Source organism: Scophthalmus maximus, chromosome 9 (genome assembly GCF_022379125.1).
Source record: "Scophthalmus maximus strain ysfricsl-2021 chromosome 9, ASM2237912v1, whole genome shotgun sequence".
Classification (NCBI taxonomy): domain Eukaryota; kingdom Metazoa; phylum Chordata; class Actinopteri; order Pleuronectiformes; family Scophthalmidae; genus Scophthalmus; species Scophthalmus maximus.
In genome coordinates, this window is record NC_061523.1 from 15073592 (window position 1) to 15093727 (window position 20136).

General features: G+C 43.3%; 2 protein-coding genes across 10 annotated transcripts; one reads left to right on the plus strand and one right to left on the minus strand.

Moving 5' to 3' along the window:
* Window positions 1–283: 283 nt before the first annotated feature.
* Window positions 284–10082, plus strand: slc24a6a (solute carrier family 24 member 6a). Of its 4 annotated transcripts, none has more exons than XM_035649430.2 (17): window positions 284–1039; window positions 1278–1379; window positions 2776–2852; window positions 2940–3014; window positions 3397–3481; window positions 4451–4554; window positions 4770–4844; window positions 4996–5021; window positions 5151–5204; window positions 5303–5457; window positions 5742–5911; window positions 6713–6980; window positions 7643–7809; window positions 7934–8048; window positions 8182–8294; window positions 8879–8944; window positions 9189–10082. In XM_035649430.2, the coding sequence occupies exons 1-17, from the start codon at window positions 931–933 to the stop codon at window positions 9297–9299; spliced, it is 1872 nt and encodes a 623-aa protein (XP_035505323.1). In that variant the 5' UTR covers window positions 284–930; the 3' UTR covers window positions 9300–10082. The 4 variants fall into 4 exon arrangements, with proteins under 4 accessions (XP_035505323.1, XP_035505324.1, XP_035505325.1 ...); XM_035649431.2 differs by having other exon boundaries at window positions 285–1039; window positions 5303–5439; XM_035649432.2 differs by having other exon boundaries at window positions 286–1039; window positions 5742–5830.
* A 1277-nt stretch (window positions 10083–11359) lies between these two features.
* Window positions 11360–19648, minus strand: LOC118319222 (zinc finger protein ubi-d4). 6 transcript variants are annotated; one of them, XM_035649437.2, is made up of 11 exons: window positions 19546–19648; window positions 17918–18078; window positions 17482–17589; window positions 17110–17303; window positions 16571–16663; window positions 16087–16171; window positions 15494–15628; window positions 14731–14862; window positions 14115–14227; window positions 13350–13431; window positions 11360–13167 (listed from the first exon to the last, which is right to left on the minus strand). In XM_035649437.2, exons 1-11 carry the CDS (start codon window positions 19575–19577, stop codon window positions 13082–13084), a joined length of 1221 nt encoding a protein of 406 aa, XP_035505330.2. In that variant the 5' UTR covers window positions 19578–19648; the 3' UTR covers window positions 11360–13081. The 6 variants fall into 6 exon arrangements, with proteins under 6 accessions (XP_035505330.2, XP_035505329.2, XP_035505331.2 ...); XM_035649436.2 differs by having other exon boundaries at window positions 17110–17306; XM_035649438.2 differs by lacking the exon at window positions 19546–19648 and adding an exon at window positions 19199–19494 and having other exon boundaries at window positions 17110–17306.
* Window positions 19649–20136: the final 488 nt, after the last annotated feature.

Genomic DNA, 20136 nt, shown 5'->3' on the forward strand with positions numbered 1-20136 from the left:
TCTGACTCATCTGCACGTTTCCTTTTTTTCTCTTAAGACTAGATTCAGAATAAGCAAAATGTTACACCTTCAGTAAAAAAAAAGGTTTGGCTACCTGATATATATATATATATATATATATATATATATATATATATATATATATATATATATATATATATATATATATACACGCATATACATATATACATATACACATATACACACACACACACACACACACACACACACATGTGCCTGAAACCCGTATTTTCTGGAATGACCAGCCGAGGGTTGTCGGAGGAGTCGCCCTCTGCTGGTCATTCGAGAGAACACACGTTTGAGACACGAGTTTGTGTGCGCGTCTATGAGTGAAACTGCAGAGTCGAGGGGGCTCAATAGTGCACATTAATACGGATAAATATACTTATTGAATAGATCTTGGCTTAATCAAACGAAATTATGTTCTGCTTGAATATGATTTCTCTTCAAAATATAATGCATGTGCTTTTCCCCCCCGCGCTCCAAATGTGGAAGTCGCTCGCTCGGGAGTGAGGCACGAACACGGGACTGCAGTCAGCTGAGACGATCCCTCCCTGGTGGGTCTGGTGCGCGACTCCAGGACGACACTCCCTCCCAGACGAGGGGAGGGGAGGGGGGGTCAGACTCGGTGGGATGTGAGGACGCTCTGGGTCACATTGTTTTGTTTCGGTGCTCGGAGATATTCGCTGTGGACGCGTCAGCTGCAGGAGCCGAGGCGTGTGGACGCGGACGCCGCGTTGGTCGGTCGGTCGCTGGCCGACTGAGATGCCGATGACAGGCCGGAGCCTCTCAGCGTCTCCCCGGAGAGAAGACCAAACGGCTGAGCAGCTCAGAGACAGTCGGTAGACACAGAACCGAGTCCGGCGGCGGCCACATGTTCTGAGCGGAGAACCGGCGAGCGGCGGCGGGATGACGGCGCCGAGGAGACCGAGGCAGACGCGCCTCCTCCCGCGGTTCTGCGTCTGTGGGGTCGGTCTGCTCGCGGCCTCTTGGATCTTTCACTTGAGTGATGTTACAGGTGCTCCTCGAGGGAAGAAATAACAATCAACTCTTCATTTGATCACACATTACATTGTTATTATCTACTGTAGTAGCAAACTGAATAATTGTTACCTTAAAATAATGTTTTAGCACCACAATAGATGTAGGTGGGTAAAGATAATGCTCAAGTTACAGTATTTAACAAACATACTGTTATCAAATATATATAATACCATTTTTATCATTGGTGTATTTAAATGTCTATCCCTCTTAAGTCGTACATGGACACCCCGAGAATCGTGACATCTCCCTGTCCAAGAGAGAGCTCACCCAACAAAAGGAAGACAACAACCAGCACGACAACACTTCTAGTGCGGGTGAGACATTATCTTTATCCATTATCTATTAACAGACCTTAAGATTTAAGTTTGGGTATATTCATGCATTAATGAATGTACAGTCTTAATAGTGTGTGTGTGTGTGTGTGTGTGTGTGTGTGTGTATTGTGCAAAGGCAGCGTGAGAGTGTGTGGTCCCATCTCAATTAAACTGTTTCATTTTAAATCTATGTCCTCCGTGCATCGGGTCCACCTCTCTCCTCCACCTCATCCTTCATTTCTTTGAGCTGCACATCTAGATGTTTGAACACAGATGGGCCTTTGAGGGACACAGTTGCTAGGCAACTGGATGCTGAATTTTGTGTATCTGGAGTGGTTCAAAGTGTCTGCCCTGTGGTAAAGACCCGCTGATTAGCAGCCTCTCATCAGCTGCTCTCTCATCACCGTGTATACTTGGATCAGTTGGGCCGAGAACTGACAGCATCTTATACGTCTTGATACTGAAATGAACAGATTTTGTAGCCGATTACAGACAATATATTGATCTACAAATGTTGAGCTAGAAGAATAGAACCGCACTGCCACAGGGATTTACAACGTCTCAGACCAATTTTCTTCAGGATTTCCAAACAAAATCATGTGGCAGGTTTCAATATCAGTATTTGTGTCTAAACCCCTCTAAGTGCGCCATGTTGCCTCTGAGCAAGATCTTTTATCCAACTTTGTCACAAGTTGTTTCACTCCACTGATCTTCGGCGGAGATGTTATGAGTCCGAACAACTGAATCAGTTGGGTGGCCGCTTGTTTATGTATTTGTTCTGGGGCGGTGAATTGTGACATCTGTCTGACTCACTGTCTGAAGGTTTATTTTAAAGGAATTTCTGTCTGTTGTGGACAAAAATGTCATTATAATTACCTGGGTGTCGATGTCAGGAGTGTCGATTCACCCAAGGAGCGTGTTACCACTTTAGCTCTCTCATCCCTTGTTGCTAGGGGATACAAAGTCTCTCACACACACATACACGCATTTCACATGTGCGCACACAAGCAAATAAAGGTTTCTGCTGATTGTTTTTCTTCCTCAATCCCAAGGTGTCATCATCAGATACCTTGCTTTGTTTGACAAGATTTTTAATCTTTAGGGCGGCAATTAACATTATTTTTAATCTGAATAAGATTCACATCTCTGGTCTAAATTTCGAGACACTGAAAAATGCCCATTGCACCAGCTATTCATGATTCAAAGATGTTTTTCGGTTTACAATCACAAAAGAAACTTGACAGTTGAGGATTTGGGGGGAAAATATTCCATTAGTTATCTGCCAAACAATGAATTTAATATTTCAGTTTTTATCTCAGGGTCTGATGTCTCTTGTTTAAAAGGATTTAACAATGTCATCTCTCTTCACGTGTTCCTCTGTCCGTCTCTTCTCCAGCTATCAACGAGTTCCCTGAAGATATCTTCACTCTGGAGCAGAGGAGACACGGAGCAGTGCTCCTCCATGTTCTCTGTGTGAGTATCAGCTCTGCTGTTTTGGGAACCCAAAATTTGAAAGTTAAAAAATTAAGAGGCCAATTGTGCATCACCTGTATTTCACAGGCTATCTACATGTTCCACGCGCTGGCCATTGTGTGTGATGTTTACTTTGTTCCATCACTGGAAAAAGTATCGGAGGTATGAACAAAAGACATGTTCACTGTGATTCAAAATAACATGATATATGCTGGAAGATGGCTCTAACTTTAACAGCTGCCATAATTTTAGATGGAATAATCGTTTCGTGATTAGCAGTTCCTGACGTCCTATATTGCGTAAAAAAGCTTGTGGATCTTCTTACTATATCATGCTTGGGATACACAGATAATATTTGTAGGAACAATCCTTTGATTTTTTTAAAAATATATATTTTTATTGTCAGTGACAGTAGAGACAGACAGGGGAAGAATGGGGGGGGGGGACTGGATTTGAATCTTGGCGGCTGCAGTAAAGTACAGAGCTGTGACACAGCATCACCAAAGTTATTTTTTAATCTGTTTTTAACTCCTCCGTCCTCCAGAACCTCCAGCTCAGTCAGGATGTTGCCGGGGCAACCTTCATGGCGGCGGGGAGCTCTGCTCCCGAGCTCTTCACCTCTTTGATTGGTCAGTATGGCGCTTGTCCAATCAATTACTCTGCTAATTGGTTTGGCCCAATGATTGCTCTGTCGGCACTCAAGTCACCGGCAATCATATGCATCTTCACATGATTGGGGCTGAGAAGAGTCAAGTGGACAGAGGCAGAAGCATGAAGTGGACGTGAAGAAAGACGACAAGGAGAGCATGCACAGGGAGACTAGATGTTCTAGAAAACATTTATTTTTACAAAGCTGTTTGAGTTTTATTCAAAATTAAAAAATGTAATAATAAATATAAATAATTGTAGCTTAGTGGGAGAATTTGATTTCCAATTGTGAAAGGGGGATGGGCTCCTATTGGAGCAAATTTATACAATTTAATGAAATTGATCCGTCTCATATAAGAAGTTTTGACTTCTATTTCAATCAATCTCCATTTTCTGCTTCAAAGCAATACACAGACAATCACTGGCTCTAAATGAAAGGCAATATGTTCACTATTATCTACTAAAAAGACTGATAATAATCACAAATGCACAACAATCTTGATAATACTAATAGATACTAACAAGACAAAAGAAAGACCAGAACAAAGAACAAGAGCGTAAGCGAAGAGTAGACGTTCAAAAGAAAAGAAAAACATGCTGTCCTCTGCTGAACTTTTATCTCAGGAGGTGGGACGGTTTCTGGGTTCGGTTCGGAGGGAGAAGGACAATGATTTTATTACTTGTGAATTATTTAGTCTGAGGTTTAAGCGTAAAATTGCACAGAACGGGGAAAGAGACCAGAAAGTGAATAATCTATTACACTCTCAAAAGACAAAAAAAAGGGATTGTGGGTGACTTAAGGCAATATTCAGTGAATATTAAAGTATCAGTGGTGAACAATAAAAAACCTCTGCCCCTCTGCTTATGAAACAAATGTATGGGAGACACATTCAATCAATGATTTCTTGGAGATTGTTCTAATTATTTCTGACTCTTGATTGTGTTTTCAGGGGTGTTTATCACAAAGGGCGATGTGGGCGTAGGAACCATTGTGGGCTCGGCTGTCTTTAACATCCTGGTCATCATCGGCCTCTGTGGCATCTTCTCCGGACAGGTACTGTACGTCCACTGTGTTTAGACCGGGAGCTCAGAGGAAACTTGGATGTTTTCAATGCAAGATGGATATTTTGAAGGTTTTTTTTTATTCTGCTAATCAAAAACAGTGAAACTTTTTGGCCAACTTTGTGAATACAGGATTTAATGCAACAACAAAATGCTTGATGCTCTCATCAATCTAATCTAATATTGACGTATTGTGTGTCTCTCCAGCCCATTTCTCTGAGCTGGTGGCCTCTGTTTCGTGATGCTCTTTTCTACATCCTGTCCATACTGGTGCTTATCCTGGTGAGAAATCATCTGGTCAAACTATAACTAAATAGATAAATAGATTTTTCCTCTGATATTGTCTCCAATTAACTTGTGATGTTCCTTTGATTAGACTCGTAAACATTTCTATTTGAGGTGTTAAACAAGTACATCTTCATTTTGTTTGCAGGTCATCTATGATGAAAAAGTCGTGTGGTAAGGCTTTTTAAAAAGTTTTAGGATCCACTGGCCGCTGTGTGAATATCAGAGCAGTTTAAAAGACAGCTGACCGTCATTAGGATGAATGTGGTGTTTATGGATCTGTGTTTGGTGTTAATTTCTCAGGTGGGAGACCATCATCCTGATCTCAATGTATGGACTCTACATAATCATCATGAAGTGAGTCTCTTTCTCTTCTCACGCCTGTTGGCATCGACTCACCCCGCTCCACACCCACCGAAGACACAACATGTCTGGGTCTGTCGTCTCTTGTGTAGGTTCAACAGATCTCTGCGCAGCCTGGTAGAGACACACTGCCTGAGGGAAGGTCGGCCGTGCTTCAGCGGCCTGCGGCGGACGGCTGCCGTCGGAAACGCCGGAGACTGTGACAACGACATGGTGCCGCTGAAGCCAGGTGCTGGAGCCCGAGCTTGTACGTGCGCACGTGTGCAATCGAAAACATTCAAAAGGTTTCCTCGGCCTCTGAGCTGCGTTCAGCAGACCCAGTAACACGGTTAAGGCTGCCAGTCAAACCTATTTCTGTTCCTCGGTGGATTTTTAACAGGCCAAAATAGAACTGGACCACACTGATGGATACGATTTTTCTCTTTTTCTTACACAAAAACTGTCTTTTACTTCCTGTGTCTTTATCAAACGCTCTTCCCGTCCCTGCTTTTATCCCCCGCTAATGTTTGTCCATCTCCCCCTTTTCTCCAGATGCGTGTGTGGTGGCCGGTCAGGACTTGGGGGTGCCGATGGTGGATGAGCAGCTGAACCCGCACCCCCACCAGCTCTCCTTCTCAGAGGCAAGCCTCCGCCTTCTCATCACCCCGCATTTCCCCCCCCTCACCCGCTTGCGCATGGCAGGACGCTTGGTCATCAACGAGGTACACGCGTCACGCATAGCGTCTCGTTGCCCCTGGTTTTTCCGACTAGGTGTGGTGGGTATTTAAATGTGCATGTGCAGCATTTTAAACATCAGTATGTGATTTTCAAATTAACACTCACAGATTGGTAAAATGTGATATGTTGCGACACGCAGTCTTGGTCACTCTGTGCGTTTGAATCAGCACGTCTGCAAATCCAACTGAAGGTAAATCTGTTCACTCTGAGAGTAAAAATTGTCTTTTTTTGTCGTTTCTATGAAGAACGGCTCAAGAACATTTGTTACTTTGTTCACTTTGAAATCCAACCAGTTTACCTCATCTTAAAATTATTTCCAGGGACTGTGAGACCTTTAGAGAGACAGTATGTTCTGCAATATCAAACACCATCCTGCTCAACCCACAAAGAAACAAACATGGACACTTACTGTGTGAATGCTTCCCTAATGCATAACAATAACCCCGACACAAAAGCAGACAAAACTCTCAAACTCCAAATCTGCTTCCTCTGTCGGCTCTCCTGCATGTGTGCTTGCCATTCCCGCTGCCGGTAGTCCCATTAATGTGCGACTACCGGCGCCGCCCCTGCTCTGTGGCGTGTCCCTGATCAACGCTTCCCAAATCCTCTCCGGTGAATGTGAGCACACGCCTGTGGCTGCGTAATCACTCCACCCGCCAGCTCTCACATTGTTAGCTACAGTCGGATGAAGCCATTTCCAAAAGCCCACTGCAGTGTTTCTTGTCATCTAATTTCTTTTTCTTTTCCTTCCGTCTTGTCTCTGACCCCCCCCCCCCCACCCACAGAGGCAGAGGCTGATCCGAGCTCGAGTTGGCCAAGAGGAGGGTGGAGCATCTGGGGAGGAGGGTTTGGGCACTAGCGGGCCATGGGGGAGGGAGAACGGGTCAGTGGCTGAGGGAGACGGGCAGACGCTGGAGGGAGAGAGGGAGAGAGGTAAAGAGGTGGGCGGGAGGAAGGGTGACGGAGCGCCGTCTAAAGAGGAAGAGGAAGAGGAGGAAGAGCAGGAGGAAGGACAGGAGGAGAATTCTCCCTTCAAACCTTTCATTGTGCCAGGTAAATAGTTCATGAGAGCAGACGCTCATTCTTCCTGGATTTATTTCACGCAGCTTTGCAGCCGATCTGAGATCACAATAGTTGTTTTCTGGGTTCTCAAAAACAACTTCCAGAAAAAATAGCTTCCCCACAGACCCCTCCCAAACATACGCTGATATGACGGCAATTCGCCAATTGCGTAAAGAGATATCCTCTGAAGGAGCTAGTGTAGAACAAAATGGAGGGAAGTGGCACAAGTGGTACATTTTCTCCAATCTTCTGTTAGAGGAATAAAAAGATATTCTTTGCTCAAAGTTGTTTTCTTGTGGCTCTTTGAACATTTGTGTCAAATATCAAACAACAGCTCAAAGATCTCTGATCTCTCTCCGTAGCAGCAAGAAGGTTTCTTATCTGTTGTAACTCTAACTTGTGGGTCTTCAAAAGAAAATCTCTTTAAATTTTTCAACAAATTCGGCAATGAACAGTGAACCAAGGCTTCCTGCTTCACCTCATGTATTTTCAGCATTCGTAGTCAAAGGATCTAATTAGAGAGGAGTGGCACTGAGTCGTCAACATGTCGAGACCAAAGCAGTGTGAATTATTTATACTTTTTGATGAATCGGTAATTATCCACGTCCGGCTTTGTGTGATTGTGTGTGTGTGTGTTTTGATCACATCCTCAGATGGCTGGTGTGTGCGTGTGAAGTGGCTGCTCTCTTGGCCTGTGAGCCTCCTGCTCCACTGCACCATCCCCGACTGCAGCCTGCCACAGTGGGAGCGCTGGTACCTGCTCACCTTCCTCTCCTCCACGCTCTGGATCGCCCTCTTCTCCTACCTCATGGTCTGGATGGTGCGAAACTCACGCACGCACGCACGCACACACGCACACACACACACACACACACACACACACACACACACACACACACACACACACACACACCTATATAAACAACCTCTTTTCTTCTCTCTAGGTGACCATAATCAGCTACACACTTGGAATCCCGGAAGTCATCATGGGAATCACTTTTTTGGCCGCTGGCACCAGTGTCCCTGACTGTATGGCTAGCCTCATCGTCGCCCGACAAGGTGTCTGTGTGTGTGTGTTGGGGGGGGGGGGGGGGGGGGGGGGGGGGTTCAGAGCTTATATCCACAAATCACATCCATCTGCAGTTTTCACCTGAATTCTACTTTATGTTTTCGTGTTTATCGAATGTTGCAGGGATGGGTGACATGGCCGTGTCCAACTCCATTGGCAGTAATATCTTCGACGTGCTGCTGGGCCTGGGCTTCCCCTGGGCGCTGAGGACTCTCATAGTCAGCTACGGATCAGTGGTAACACCGACCGTTCTCTTTGCCTGATATTTGATTCATCAACATAAAAAACATACAGTAGCAATATCCATGATCAGGGTTGGAAACCTTCACCTTGGACACTGTGTCTTGACATGTGAACTACTGTTTTGAAACCTTAGCATTTTGACCAGCGCCATATTTAAATAAATAACCTGGAGGAGCGGGGCGGTGGGCCTGACTGAGAGTTTGTCCACTTCACTTCCACCCAAGATTGTTTTGCCAACTGCAGTTGTATCATTCTGTACTTTTATGGACTCACCGCTATATCAAATCCGTTTTTTTTTCAGCAGTTTGTGGTCATGTTCTTTGTAGCATTTAGCAGCTGAAGACACAGATATTTCACTCGGGAGTTGGTGGAGACCAAGCAAAGTGCTTAAAGGGAAGAAATCTTGGACTTATTTTCATCACAAGGGCACAAACACGACTCTGAGTGATAAAGTTCACCGTGTCATTGTAAAAAAAAAAGATGTTGATTTGTCAATGTTGTGTGTACAACTTGTTTTTTCTCCCCAAAAAATAATTTATTGCAGTTTCACGCATGTTTTTGCTTTGTGTATTGTTAGGTGACGATCAACAGCAAAGGCCTGGTGTACTCAGTGATTCTGCTGTTGGCCTCTGTCATTCTCACTGTGAGTAGATCTCTGTTTACCACCAGATCGTCCATTGTTAAATGTATGTAATAATTATTGTTGTTATTATTGCCTGTTTTTTGTATATCTGATCCTTTTCCACTGAGGGCCCCTGATTGTGTTTTCAGACTCAGAGAAATAGTTTCTTTCAAATTGAGATTATATTTACCTTATATTATTGCCCCTCTTTCTCTCTCTCTCTCTCTCTCTCTCTTTCCCTCTCTGTCTGTCCGTCCCTCGTCAGGTACTGTGTATTCAACTCAACCATTGGCGGTTGGACCGCAGGCTGGGACTCAGTCTCCTGCTGCTCTACGCCGTCTTCCTCCTGTGCGCCGTCGGCTTCGAGAGGCTGTAAAGGACACACACACACACACACACACACACACACATGCACACTCACAAACTCACACTCACACTCCCGACAACACCTTACCGTCAAAAAATTACAGAAGTGGTCAAACTTCCATAAGCTATTATTAGATAGATAGATAGATAGATAGATAGATAGATAGATGGATGAACTTTATTGATCCCAAACTGGGAAATTTGGGTATTAACCAAACATATGGACAGATAAATTGTTATTTGATCTCCCCCGGTGTCTGTATGTGTTTGAGCAGCATTAATACATCACCGAATGCCTGAAGGCAACATCGTTTACCTTTGATAAACAAGTATTTTACATAGTTTTGTACGGAGCACCTCCAGCCCAGGCTCTTTGAAATCAAACTCGGCTGATAATGCACTATGTCTTCACTGCAAATTTATAAAGTATTGAATTTGTATTCTGAAACCCAAAGTGTGTTAGTTTACAACTTTGTGACTGCCACGAGTAACCTCAGATGATTAAACGTGTACATGTATATAGTTGTTTCTCAGCGTGTGAAGTTACTTCACATTAAGTTTTCAACATGCCTGTTGTGTATGTAGCTGTAAATGGCACTGCATGGCTGATCGTCACGCGCTGGAGAATTGCACTAAGCCACTGTTGTCTTGGCCTTGTTCATAATGTTGCCCCCGTCCCCACCAACTGCACCCCCACACTCTCTCTGGAACAAGGGCAATGTTGGATGTCTGTGTATGAGAGAATCTTTCAGTGTATGTTTGAGGAGTGCAATAAAAAAATGCTTTGGCTCTGTGAGGTTTCTCTTCGACTTCTTACTTGTGACAGATGAATGCTTGTTCAAACGGCTGCTGAAGAACAAATTGAAAACATGAACCCCGACTAACAGAATCAAATCAAAGCAGTCTTAAGTTTCAACATTTTGCTCAGTTTTATTGACAGACTTCCTGTCATTTATTAAGTCACCAAAATAAAGGAAAATATATACGTACAGGATTCAATTCAATTAAGAATTTATTGAGCTGAACGGTTTCACTCAGTTCAGCCTGCACAGCAGCTCTTCCACAGACAAACACCTGAAGCAACCAGCGGACGCGGACGAGCTCATCACTGACACACACAGCTAATGGACCCGTCATCACCTGACATTAAAACCTGACGACTGTCTTGGTCCAGGCAGTGTGTGTGTGGCACTGCCACAAACACACAGGATGAGGAGTGTCACAGCTGAATACAGGAAGCCCAACTTGTTAACACTTGTGTTCAGTATCATCAGCCCTGTCAAATAAACAGTAGAGGATGAAACTGCATCAGTGGAACAAGAGTTACCCGAAAAATAATTGAGAGTAGAACCTGAAGTGAGTCACAATGAACCTGTTAACCTGCAGCCCTTCAGCACCAGGGACAGCTCCTCGGCCCTCAGCAGGCTGTTTGGAGGGAGCTGTCCGTGTTCTGAAACCAGGACACCAGCCCACTGACCTAAAGGACGATCAGTTCGGACAAAAGGGCCAAGCAAAGCTTGTCCAATCTTGTTTCTATGACCTGACAAATATTGCAAATATGTGCCATTCCGATTATTGCTACAATCTTAATTTTTGCCCAAACCGAACCCAGACTGTGCACAACTCTGCTGCTCCACTTTAAACTGATCATATCTCAATCATATACAGTAACACCTGTTTTTAGTCCCTTCACACCGCCTTAATGTTTGTTTGAAGGTTGATTTTAATGTATTATTTATCACTTTAAAGATTCTGCATGGCCTGACTCCTGATAATATTTAAGACCTTGTAATTCCCTGTGAACCATTGCATAGCTCATCTTCTTTCAGGCAGAATTCTTGTCACTGTTCCAGTGACCAGGCTAAAAACTAAAGGGGGCGGAGCTTTTGCAGTCAGGGCGCTTAAGCTCTGTACCTGAAGGAGGAAATCCAGCTGTCATTCATAAAACTAAATTCTACCAGCCCCTGCTACAGCCCAGCTGATCAAACATAGACATCAATATATATTACCCTTTTCTTCCAAAGTCTCTTTAAATTCTCTAGCATCATTAATTCAAAGCAACAGAGGACACGCAATTCAAAGTGATTTTTATTTCAGTCAGGCTAAATTGGTTTTGATACCAAAGAAATGTAAAAATAAAAATAGTACAACAAAGTACATAATTTTACAAATACTCATAATGGAGGTCTGACATATCGGAATAGTCAAATAAATTCAAACATGTCACAGTCATAACAAAAATAGAAAAAGTCAATACAGTACATAGAATGCATTAGGAGCTATATACTTGAAGTGTTTTGCTATACGATAGACTTTACAAAATTCTACTAGAAAAACTCCCAATACCAATGGATTATCAGGTAATACAAAATGTTAAAAAAAAAAAATTACAAACAATATGACAAATGACCACGTGTGATGTGAGTGTGTGCGCATTCATACAGGTGCAGTCTGCATGCGAATCTGCCTCAGTGTGACAAATGATAAAAGCAGCTACAGTTTGTTCATGATTCTGTGTTGTCATCGTCGTGACAGCGGCTGTTTACAATCACTTGTGAACGACAATGTCACCGGCAAACGGTTTCTAACAAGCTACCACGAAAAACGTCTTTTTAGAAACAGATGTGACTTTATGGTTTTTACTTGTTTCATGTGTTGGAATTGGAACTAAAACTGCAGCGCTGCCATCGGTTTCCCAAATAACAGCAGTATTGTGACTCATGTTTTTTCAAATAAAGAGAATGTTAGCTCTGTCTGATGGTGAGGAAAATATGAAAAAATTTCATTATACTTCAAATACTTATCTAATGAGCCCAACCTGCAAGTCATGCTCAGTTGTGTTTGGTTAAACTAACTCGTATCCAGTAACAGAATCAGGGATGAGAAGTTGTTTTTGCAGCGACCCGAAGTAGCAAGGCGCAAGATTTTGTGCTAACAGCTTAAAAAGTCAAAGTCATAGTCTTCGTCCTGCTGACGTGAGAATGAAACTAGAGGGTTTGAGTGATGACGAGAAGTTCTGTGGATCACGGACATGATGATGGACCTTGGCACTGAGCGGCTCCACTCGGGGAAAGCTCTTCAAAAGATAATCAATGCAATGGATCAGACTTTTAAGTCCACAGACGAATGTCACTACAAAAGTCCACTAGAACAAGAACAATAATAATTATTATAATAATGACAATAATAATAATAATAATAATATTCTTGGACAATACTTGTGAATTTTTTTCTTTTCCCCCACATTCAGGGAGTAAAAATAGATAATTTGGCAGAAAAGAAAAACTGTTGTCTTGACAGTCCACACTGTGTCTTTGAGTGTGACAGGGTGCAGATAATTAGCGTGTGATGCTAATCCGTTCGCTCCTGGGAGCTCCCATGGAGACAGCAGTTACTATGGTTACTTCATGCTCTCTGTATCTTAAAGTGTGTGTGTGTGTGTGTGTGTGTGTGTGTGTGTGTGTGTGTGTGTGTGTGTGTGTGTGTGTGTGAGAGAGTGTGAGAGAGAGAGAGAGAGAGAGAGAGAGAGAGAGAGAGAGACGGCAAGCCGCGGGGACTTTGTAGGCAGGTTAGTGGCGGTTTGATCCCCGTCTTGACTGATCTGAGGTCTGTTTTGGTTTTTGATTCCCCTCGTTTACGCTGTCGATATGAAGGCTTCTAAAGCTGATCTGCGATCCGGCTCAGCTACACCTGGACCGAGCCTGGAGCTCCGGACTGAGAGGAGGTTCTGATGTTTTTCGATCGGGGGGGAGGGGTCCCGTTGCTGAGGGGGTGCAACTCGCTGATGTGGTGTCACTCGGGGGCGGAGCTCTGGTTCTGCTGGTATATGGAGGCCTTGTCCTTCAGCAGAGCCAGACACAGGTGGCAGCTCCAGCTCCCTGGAAAACATTCGAGAGGAATCAAAAAACACGTCATCAAGCACCACTGTGATTCACCTAAAGGAGGACATGCATAATTGTTTGTCTGAAAACAACACAGCAAACAACAGTGTCACATTTTGTGACGCTACACATTATAACAACGTGCACACGTAGTTTGAGTCTGTTAATAGTCAGCTTACCCTCGGGTGGTTCGGTCATGGGGGGGGATAAACAATACATGTGGTAGCCTCGGTCACAGTCATCGCAGAACAGCAGCTGGTCCTGTGAAAACACAACATCAACAAGTTCAGTTGATCAGACACGACGTTTCATGTTTATCGTATGTAGTCGCCTCAAGTGACAGTTATGAGTTGTGATAAAGACAGAGTGACGATCTTAGAACGACGTATCGAGCCATAGTGCAGTATTTAGCATGTCCAATTTCACTAAGGCTCTTTTTGTTTTGTGTTATTTGTTTAATCATATTTGTGCATCATATATATTGATATATTGTGTTGACAATATGGTTATCCCAATGTCCTTGATTTTGAAGTTTTTAAAGCTTTGGGCCACATAACATTTCCTCTGGAGGAAATTAGTTCTAAGTTTAACTTTACAACTTTTGCACTATGTGGATTTGTCTGACGTGACGTGGGAAGACTTAACATGAATATCTTATGGCTTGTTTTCATGAGCTGTTGTAAAAAAAAAATGTTATCTGTTAATTAGAAAATACATCGTCAGACATTTATCGGAGCTACACCAACAACTGTCCACAACTAAAGAAGTCAACTTTTTGAAAGGCTTAATTGTTTCCTAAAAGTAAATTGGGACGAAAGTGTGTTTCTTTTTAAACTCCACAATTTCTATAGCAGCAGCAGCAGCCTGTCACCATGACTACAGGGTTTTTTGGGCTGGTGAAAGAGTGAGAAAACATTTGTTGGTAATATTGTATAAGGGCTCACGTCATTCTCTGAGGTACCACAAACGTTGCAGCACTTGCACTCGATGCACTGCCAGCGGTAGGTCTTCACCGCCGCCATCATCACAGGTGTGAACTGCAGGCATGTCGGGTGGCCTGCGGGAAGGAGAGGACACGGGATCAATATCAGTAACAACTTGAACGAGGCACAGCAGCTCTGTCAAGATTTGGATTTCTGGAGATTTTTAGCATCCTAGGCCAGAGGTTTTTTTCCCCGCTTTTCCACAAAAAAAAATCGGATTAACCAGTGTGTATCTGCTGTAAAGTTATGTTGCCACAGATGGCACTGTCATGTGTGTCAAACACTGGTAATCCAAAAAGTCTTTTCTCTTGTTAGTACGTAAACTAAGGAGCCAGACACTTATGTCAGAACAACAAACAAACAAACGAGCGCACTTGCTGGGAAACGTGTGTCCTTTAAAATTAAAACGCAGCATCAAAAATGTTTTTCTTTAATGTTATTCTGTAGATTTGTTGTGCTTTGTGGTTCATATAATTTATGATGACTTTTTTGTTGTCTTGTTAGAAAAAAATGAATGTACCTGGTTTTGTCTACTTTTGTCAAACTAGTAGGGAAAAGCGAAGCGAAAAGTTGATACCTGAGCGGCCACAGTCTGAGCAGGACACCAGCTCCTCTGATTGACCAGTCTTCTGGTTTAAGGTGGAGTCTCCCAGACAGAAGTCGCAGTAATCGTTGGGCAGCGCCAGCCCGTTGGGACCCTTCTTGGTAACTGGAGGAGAATGAGTGGAGAAGCCATTCAGTGCACAACAGAACTGTCACACACAAACAACAACAACAACAACAACAACAACAACAACAAGGAAGACCAGTTAAAAAAACAAAACAAAAAAAATAATTTTATTATAACAGTTTACAAATCAAACATTTTAAAATTTTACAAGTACAAACCTGTTTATGCCATGTTTGCCAACAACACCCTGATGTATCAGTAACTGGCTGATGATGCATTGAATCATGATTCCAACTAATGAATGACTGACGACTGAAAAAACGGAACTTGTTGAATCTTATCACGGTGTCGCTTGCACAAAAGAACAGCGATGCGATGGATATGTTGAGTGTAAAAACAAAACAAAAGATGGATGATATGCTGAAGAAAAAAAATGCCCAGAATCCCAACTGTGCAAGCATATTTCAGTCAGGAACATGGAGTCTAATCCCCAAATTAAGATTCAAAACCAGTATGAAAATCAAAAAAATTAAAAGAGGAGGTGGGGAAAAAAAGAATGAGAGAGACAGAGACTTCCCTTCAACAAACACAAACACATGCTACATGGCATGCAACCACACCTCCCTCCCCTCTCTCTCCATCTCTCTCTCAGCAAAAGAGAGTGACTCACTCTTCTGCTCCTCAGGCTGGCGAGGAGTGGGTGGTGCCTCGATCTCCTCGCGGTCCTCGCCCTCCTCCTCCGCCAGGTGAGAGTGTGTATAGTGGTAGCTCAGGCCGGGGCGGTTCTTGTAGCGCTTCCCACAGACTGACACACACACACACGGTCATACAAAAGTGTTACAGTGATGGCGGCTAATTCTAGCTACCGTCCAAAAAGGCCCAAAGGTTGAACCACAAATTTGTGTTGTTCATCACCCCAAAAAGTCTTTTTGATAGTATTTTTTTCTCAAAACTTTTTTTCACATATATTCACACGTATTTCAAACTCGTACATCGGAGGTGAGATTTTGCGCAGTGAGGTAACAGCCAGCAGGAAGTTACAGAGCACACACGAAGGAAGCGGCATCTCAAGAAAAGAAAAATGTATCCAGTCAGGCAACTTTTCAATTTTCTATGTTGTTAAATTTTTTGTTCCAGATGGGGTCTTTCAGATCCACCATGCACGGCAAAAGGCTTGTTTTTGTCTTACGAGGGGAAAAGCAAAAGTCTCTCTTGCAGACGTGCAAGAAACACACAAACGTTAAAAAGGAATCATCAACTCACTGTCGCAGGCGTATGGTTTGTCTCTCTCCTCCAGTGCTGCAGCCGCAGCCTCCATTTTCTTCTTGCCGTTCTTGTCACTGCGACCCTACAGAACCCATTCAACAATTGACACGGACATTACTGCTGAAACAAAAATCTAATATTTGTTTAACTTTTCAACAAAAAAAATACAGAATTTAACACTTTCTTTTTGCTGAGAGATCTGACATTTTTCTATTAGTTAATTGTTTGGTCTATAAAACCAAACCAATAAAATAAATCAATTCATCATCATATGAGCCAAGGAAAAGCAGCAAATCATCACAATTGAAAACTTGGAACCATCTAATGTTTGCTTTAAAAATGACATGTTTTCTGATCATTCCAATCACAGTTCAGAGATGTTTTATTCACCTATTTTTTTCTCACTGTGGTGGTTTCCTCCCCCCATTCACTTAAATCCTTTTAGGATCCCACCGACTGCTGAATAAGACGCTGCACATACCTTGGACTTGCTCTTGCCTCGTCTCTTGGGAGTCTCATCTTCAAAGTCATCATCGTCCAGGTCGTCCAAGTAGTCGTCGTGATCCAGGACTCTCTGCAGGGAGAGGGTCTGGATTAGATCTCATCCCAATGTCAGACCTGTCCTTACTTTTTAAATCAGCATTTAAGGATTGATGATTGGTAACAACATGCCTCCCAGATGTTTATCTGTATTACGATATGTCTAAACTACTCATACTGGTTGAGTAAAACAGATTTCAAGTCTTTGGTTGTTTATGAAAGAAGGTAATGTGAGAAGTGGTTGGTCTAACTGGTCAGTACAGACCCTGTGGCCAAGCATTCAAAACCATCATTCTCTGCTCCCTCTGCTGAGTTAAGCAAATTAATTAATCTGATTAAAAGGCCATTTCAGTAATGGCTTAAGTTTCTTTAAAAAAAGTCTGCTATTCTGAATTCAAAGTTCATTTATTTTAAAAAGAAAACAATCTAGCAGCAACATTGACAGACAAACACAAGTGTCCAGCTAGTTTTCAGCCTGACCTTTCGGACGCGCCCTGAGGACGTGTGAGTGGCCGTGGACGTGGCAGGAGGCTCCACAGCGGCTTGGTCATCCTCTGGGCCGCGGAGGTCCGACACGCCGCTCCTCCTGTCGAGGGGCTCCCCTTTCAGCAGGGCCTCCAGACTGCTGCCATCCACAGCCCCCAACGCGTCACGCTTCAATCCAAGCTCCAAATCTGCTGCACAAAACCGAGATCAACAGTGATGCATGCATACAACAACTAAGGCTTCTCTACTGGTAATTATTAAATATAAACAGATACTATATATATAAATATATATATCTTTGAACACATTTTTACTGGTAAAGTTCTACCAGCATAATGGGAAAAGTTTTTTCAACGCAAGTGATACCTGTTTTGAGAGGAGGAAAAGCCAACCGCGGGTCCTCGGGGGGATGAGAACGCCGTTTCTTCCTCCAGCGGCGGGCTGGGTAGGTGTACAGCTGCCCCGGAGCCACACCTGTTGTGATACATAACAATACAAGTGGAAAAACAAACAGGTGAGGTGAACAGGTGGTCGGATCCGTGGCATGTAAAACTCAGATGTGCAAACTGTACAAATGGCATGCAGCAAATTACAGTGGCAAATTTATTAAATTGACTGTTTTTCCAATACTGACATAAATCACAATATATTTATTCAACAAATTTACAGAAAACTAAAACTTGTAACCCACATTTTTTTTCAAGATGATAGCATCATTTGAATAACATCATAATGATACTGCTGAACTGAAAGTCAATTAAAAATGATAATATTGAATTATCATTTTGTACTAATTGTGTACCTGCACTGCGGTGTCTCTTCTCCATCCAGATGTAACAGTTGGACTGGGCGACACCAGTCTGGGAGTCCAGGAACGGCATGAGGATGCTGCGCTCGGCACATAGACGAGCGTTGTAGCTGTGACACTGCTCCATGGCATCTCTGTAGTACTGCTCTCCCAGCCTGAAATGTGGAAGTTGGACAATGACACGGTCAAATAACAGAAGATCGATCGGGGCAGGATGATAATCATTGCTGGATAAATATTGCTAATTAAACAGTTAAAATGCCAAACAGGTGAGCCAAACTCTGTTGAGCTATTAAAGTAACCAAAGCGCGTTACTATCTCTAAATGTATGTAATCCACAGGCATTGTGCTGCTGTGTGATTATTCCAACTCTATAATATGTCCATATAATGTCCATGCCAATGTCCCAACGCCTATTGTGACGTCTTCATTCAAAATAGTTCAAATTTGCCCTTTAAAACATGAGTGACAATCATCATTCTTGACCCACTGAAAAAGTACTGTGACACAACACTAGCCACTTACTGGCTTTTTCTGGAGCTATCTGTCCTCTTCATGAAGAAAACCATGACAATGATTTTTGTAAAAAAAAAAAAAAAAGAAGAAAGAATGAATTATGGAATCTAGTAAGTGATGAATAAACTTTTATGAAATCCCTGATCAACAAATGATGTCAGTGCAATACTTCCCTTTCTACCTCAAATGGGATTTTACCCAAGAAATGTTGCTATTCCACATGATTCTGATCTGCCTACATATCTGCACTAGCATGTTCACGTACACCGGTGTGAGAGAACAAGAGATACATTTCTTTAAAAAAAAAAGAAAATTCACATTACAAACATTGATCAACACTTCTTTCACACTGACATCCCACCAAGGGGTTTTTGTGGAAGTGCACCACAAAGGAGCAGTGTGATTTGAGAAGACTTTACTGGACAACCGACTGATCCTCTGCCTGTACACGTCTCAATCAAAAGTATTTCATATTGCTCACTTCAGATGAGTGCTCTCTTTACATCATCATAACATGGCAGCCATTTTTCAGCAACGTTGAGTACAACGACTGACAAGTATGCAACGTGATTAGTTGTCCTTCCTCACAAGTGACACTTGTTTAGTGGCCTCTTCCCTCTCTTCTCAGACTAACGCGTCTCCTCGCTACGGACCAGGACACTTCATTATGACACCGAACACTAAACCGCACCGACGGAGCGACGTCAGAACAAAAGGGTGATTGTAAGCGAGCCACAACAAAGCGCCCGCCAAGCTGACCTGCTCGCTGCTACGTTCACCCTCTCCTCCGCCTGTCCGGCGGCCGCCGGGGCACATTTAGCGAAGCGCCACCTCGAACACACCCGCGAGAGACAGAGTTCGAGTCGAGCGGCGGCTAAATTACACCTCGTCAACGGGTCCGCCTCGCTTACATTGTCCCGCGGCTAACGAGCTAACCTTAGCTCAGTGGACAGCGTTATTCTCTTGGGACACTTATTGCCATCGGAATCGAGCACGCGGCGTTCGCCGCCCGCTGCGCGTCACTGCAGCGTGACGACTGATCGACTGTGCGTTCAGTCCCGCGCGGCCGGTCGTTGTACTCGGACGATAAATGAAGGTAAACTTACACTTTCACAACACTGTCGACGGCCGCCGCCATGATTGCTTATTGCGGTTGTGCGAAGAGCCACTGCGCACGCGCCGCGACGTTGTTGACCTTTACCGCCTCCCCGCGGCGAGAACGTGGGGGTGCGTCATTTTTTAAATGCTGCACGGCGCTGCGGGAGCGATGCGTCGTCACACACTGCGGCCTTTTTTCAACAGAGACACACCGGATCCTTCACTTTACATTTATCATCGTATGGGTTGTAAAAAAAAAAACAACAGATTCCTTTAAAGCTTTTCTCGCTTGATCCATAGTTTAACTACGTGTTCCTTTTCTTGCATTGTCCTTAACTGCCCTTCTTTAACAAATATCACATTAACACTGTATCTATGTTTGCATAAGGTAGTATATCCTTTAATAACAAAAACCTAGATTGGATTCCTGAATGCAAATGACAGCTGTTTTTTTCATTTTTAACTCGTCAATAAGGCATTTACACAACTGTCCATTTGCTGTTAGTTAGAAGTATTAATATTATAACATAATATCACGTTGTGTGCCTGTCCTGAAACAGAAATAACACAAATTATACTGACGTCAACATTTCTGCATC

Bases quoted from the DNA above. Each gene is read 5' to 3' on its own strand.
- slc24a6a (XM_035649430.2), top strand. From the start codon at position 931: ATGACGGCGCCGAGGAGACCGAGGCAGACGCGCCTCCTCCCGCGGTTC. The intron at 5,912-6,712 runs GTACACGCGTCA...CCCCACCCACAG, and splicing joins GACGCTTGGTCATCAACGAG to AGGCAGAGGCTGATCCGAGC. The intron at 8,295-8,878 runs GTAACACCGACC...GTGTATTGTTAG, and splicing joins TAGTCAGCTACGGATCAGTG to GTGACGATCAACAGCAAAGG.
- LOC118319222 (XM_047334256.1), bottom strand. From the start codon at position 18,492: ATGGTTTTCTTCATGAAGAGGACAGATAGCTCCAGAAAAAGCCA. The intron at 16,664-17,109 runs GTCAGGCTGAAA...CTCTCCCTGCAG, and splicing joins CCTCAGGGCGCGTCCGAAAG to AGAGTCCTGGATCACGACGA. The intron at 13,168-13,349 runs GTAAGCTGACTA...AATGTTTTCCAG, and splicing joins CATGACCGAACCACCCGAGG to GGAGCTGGAGCTGCCACCTG.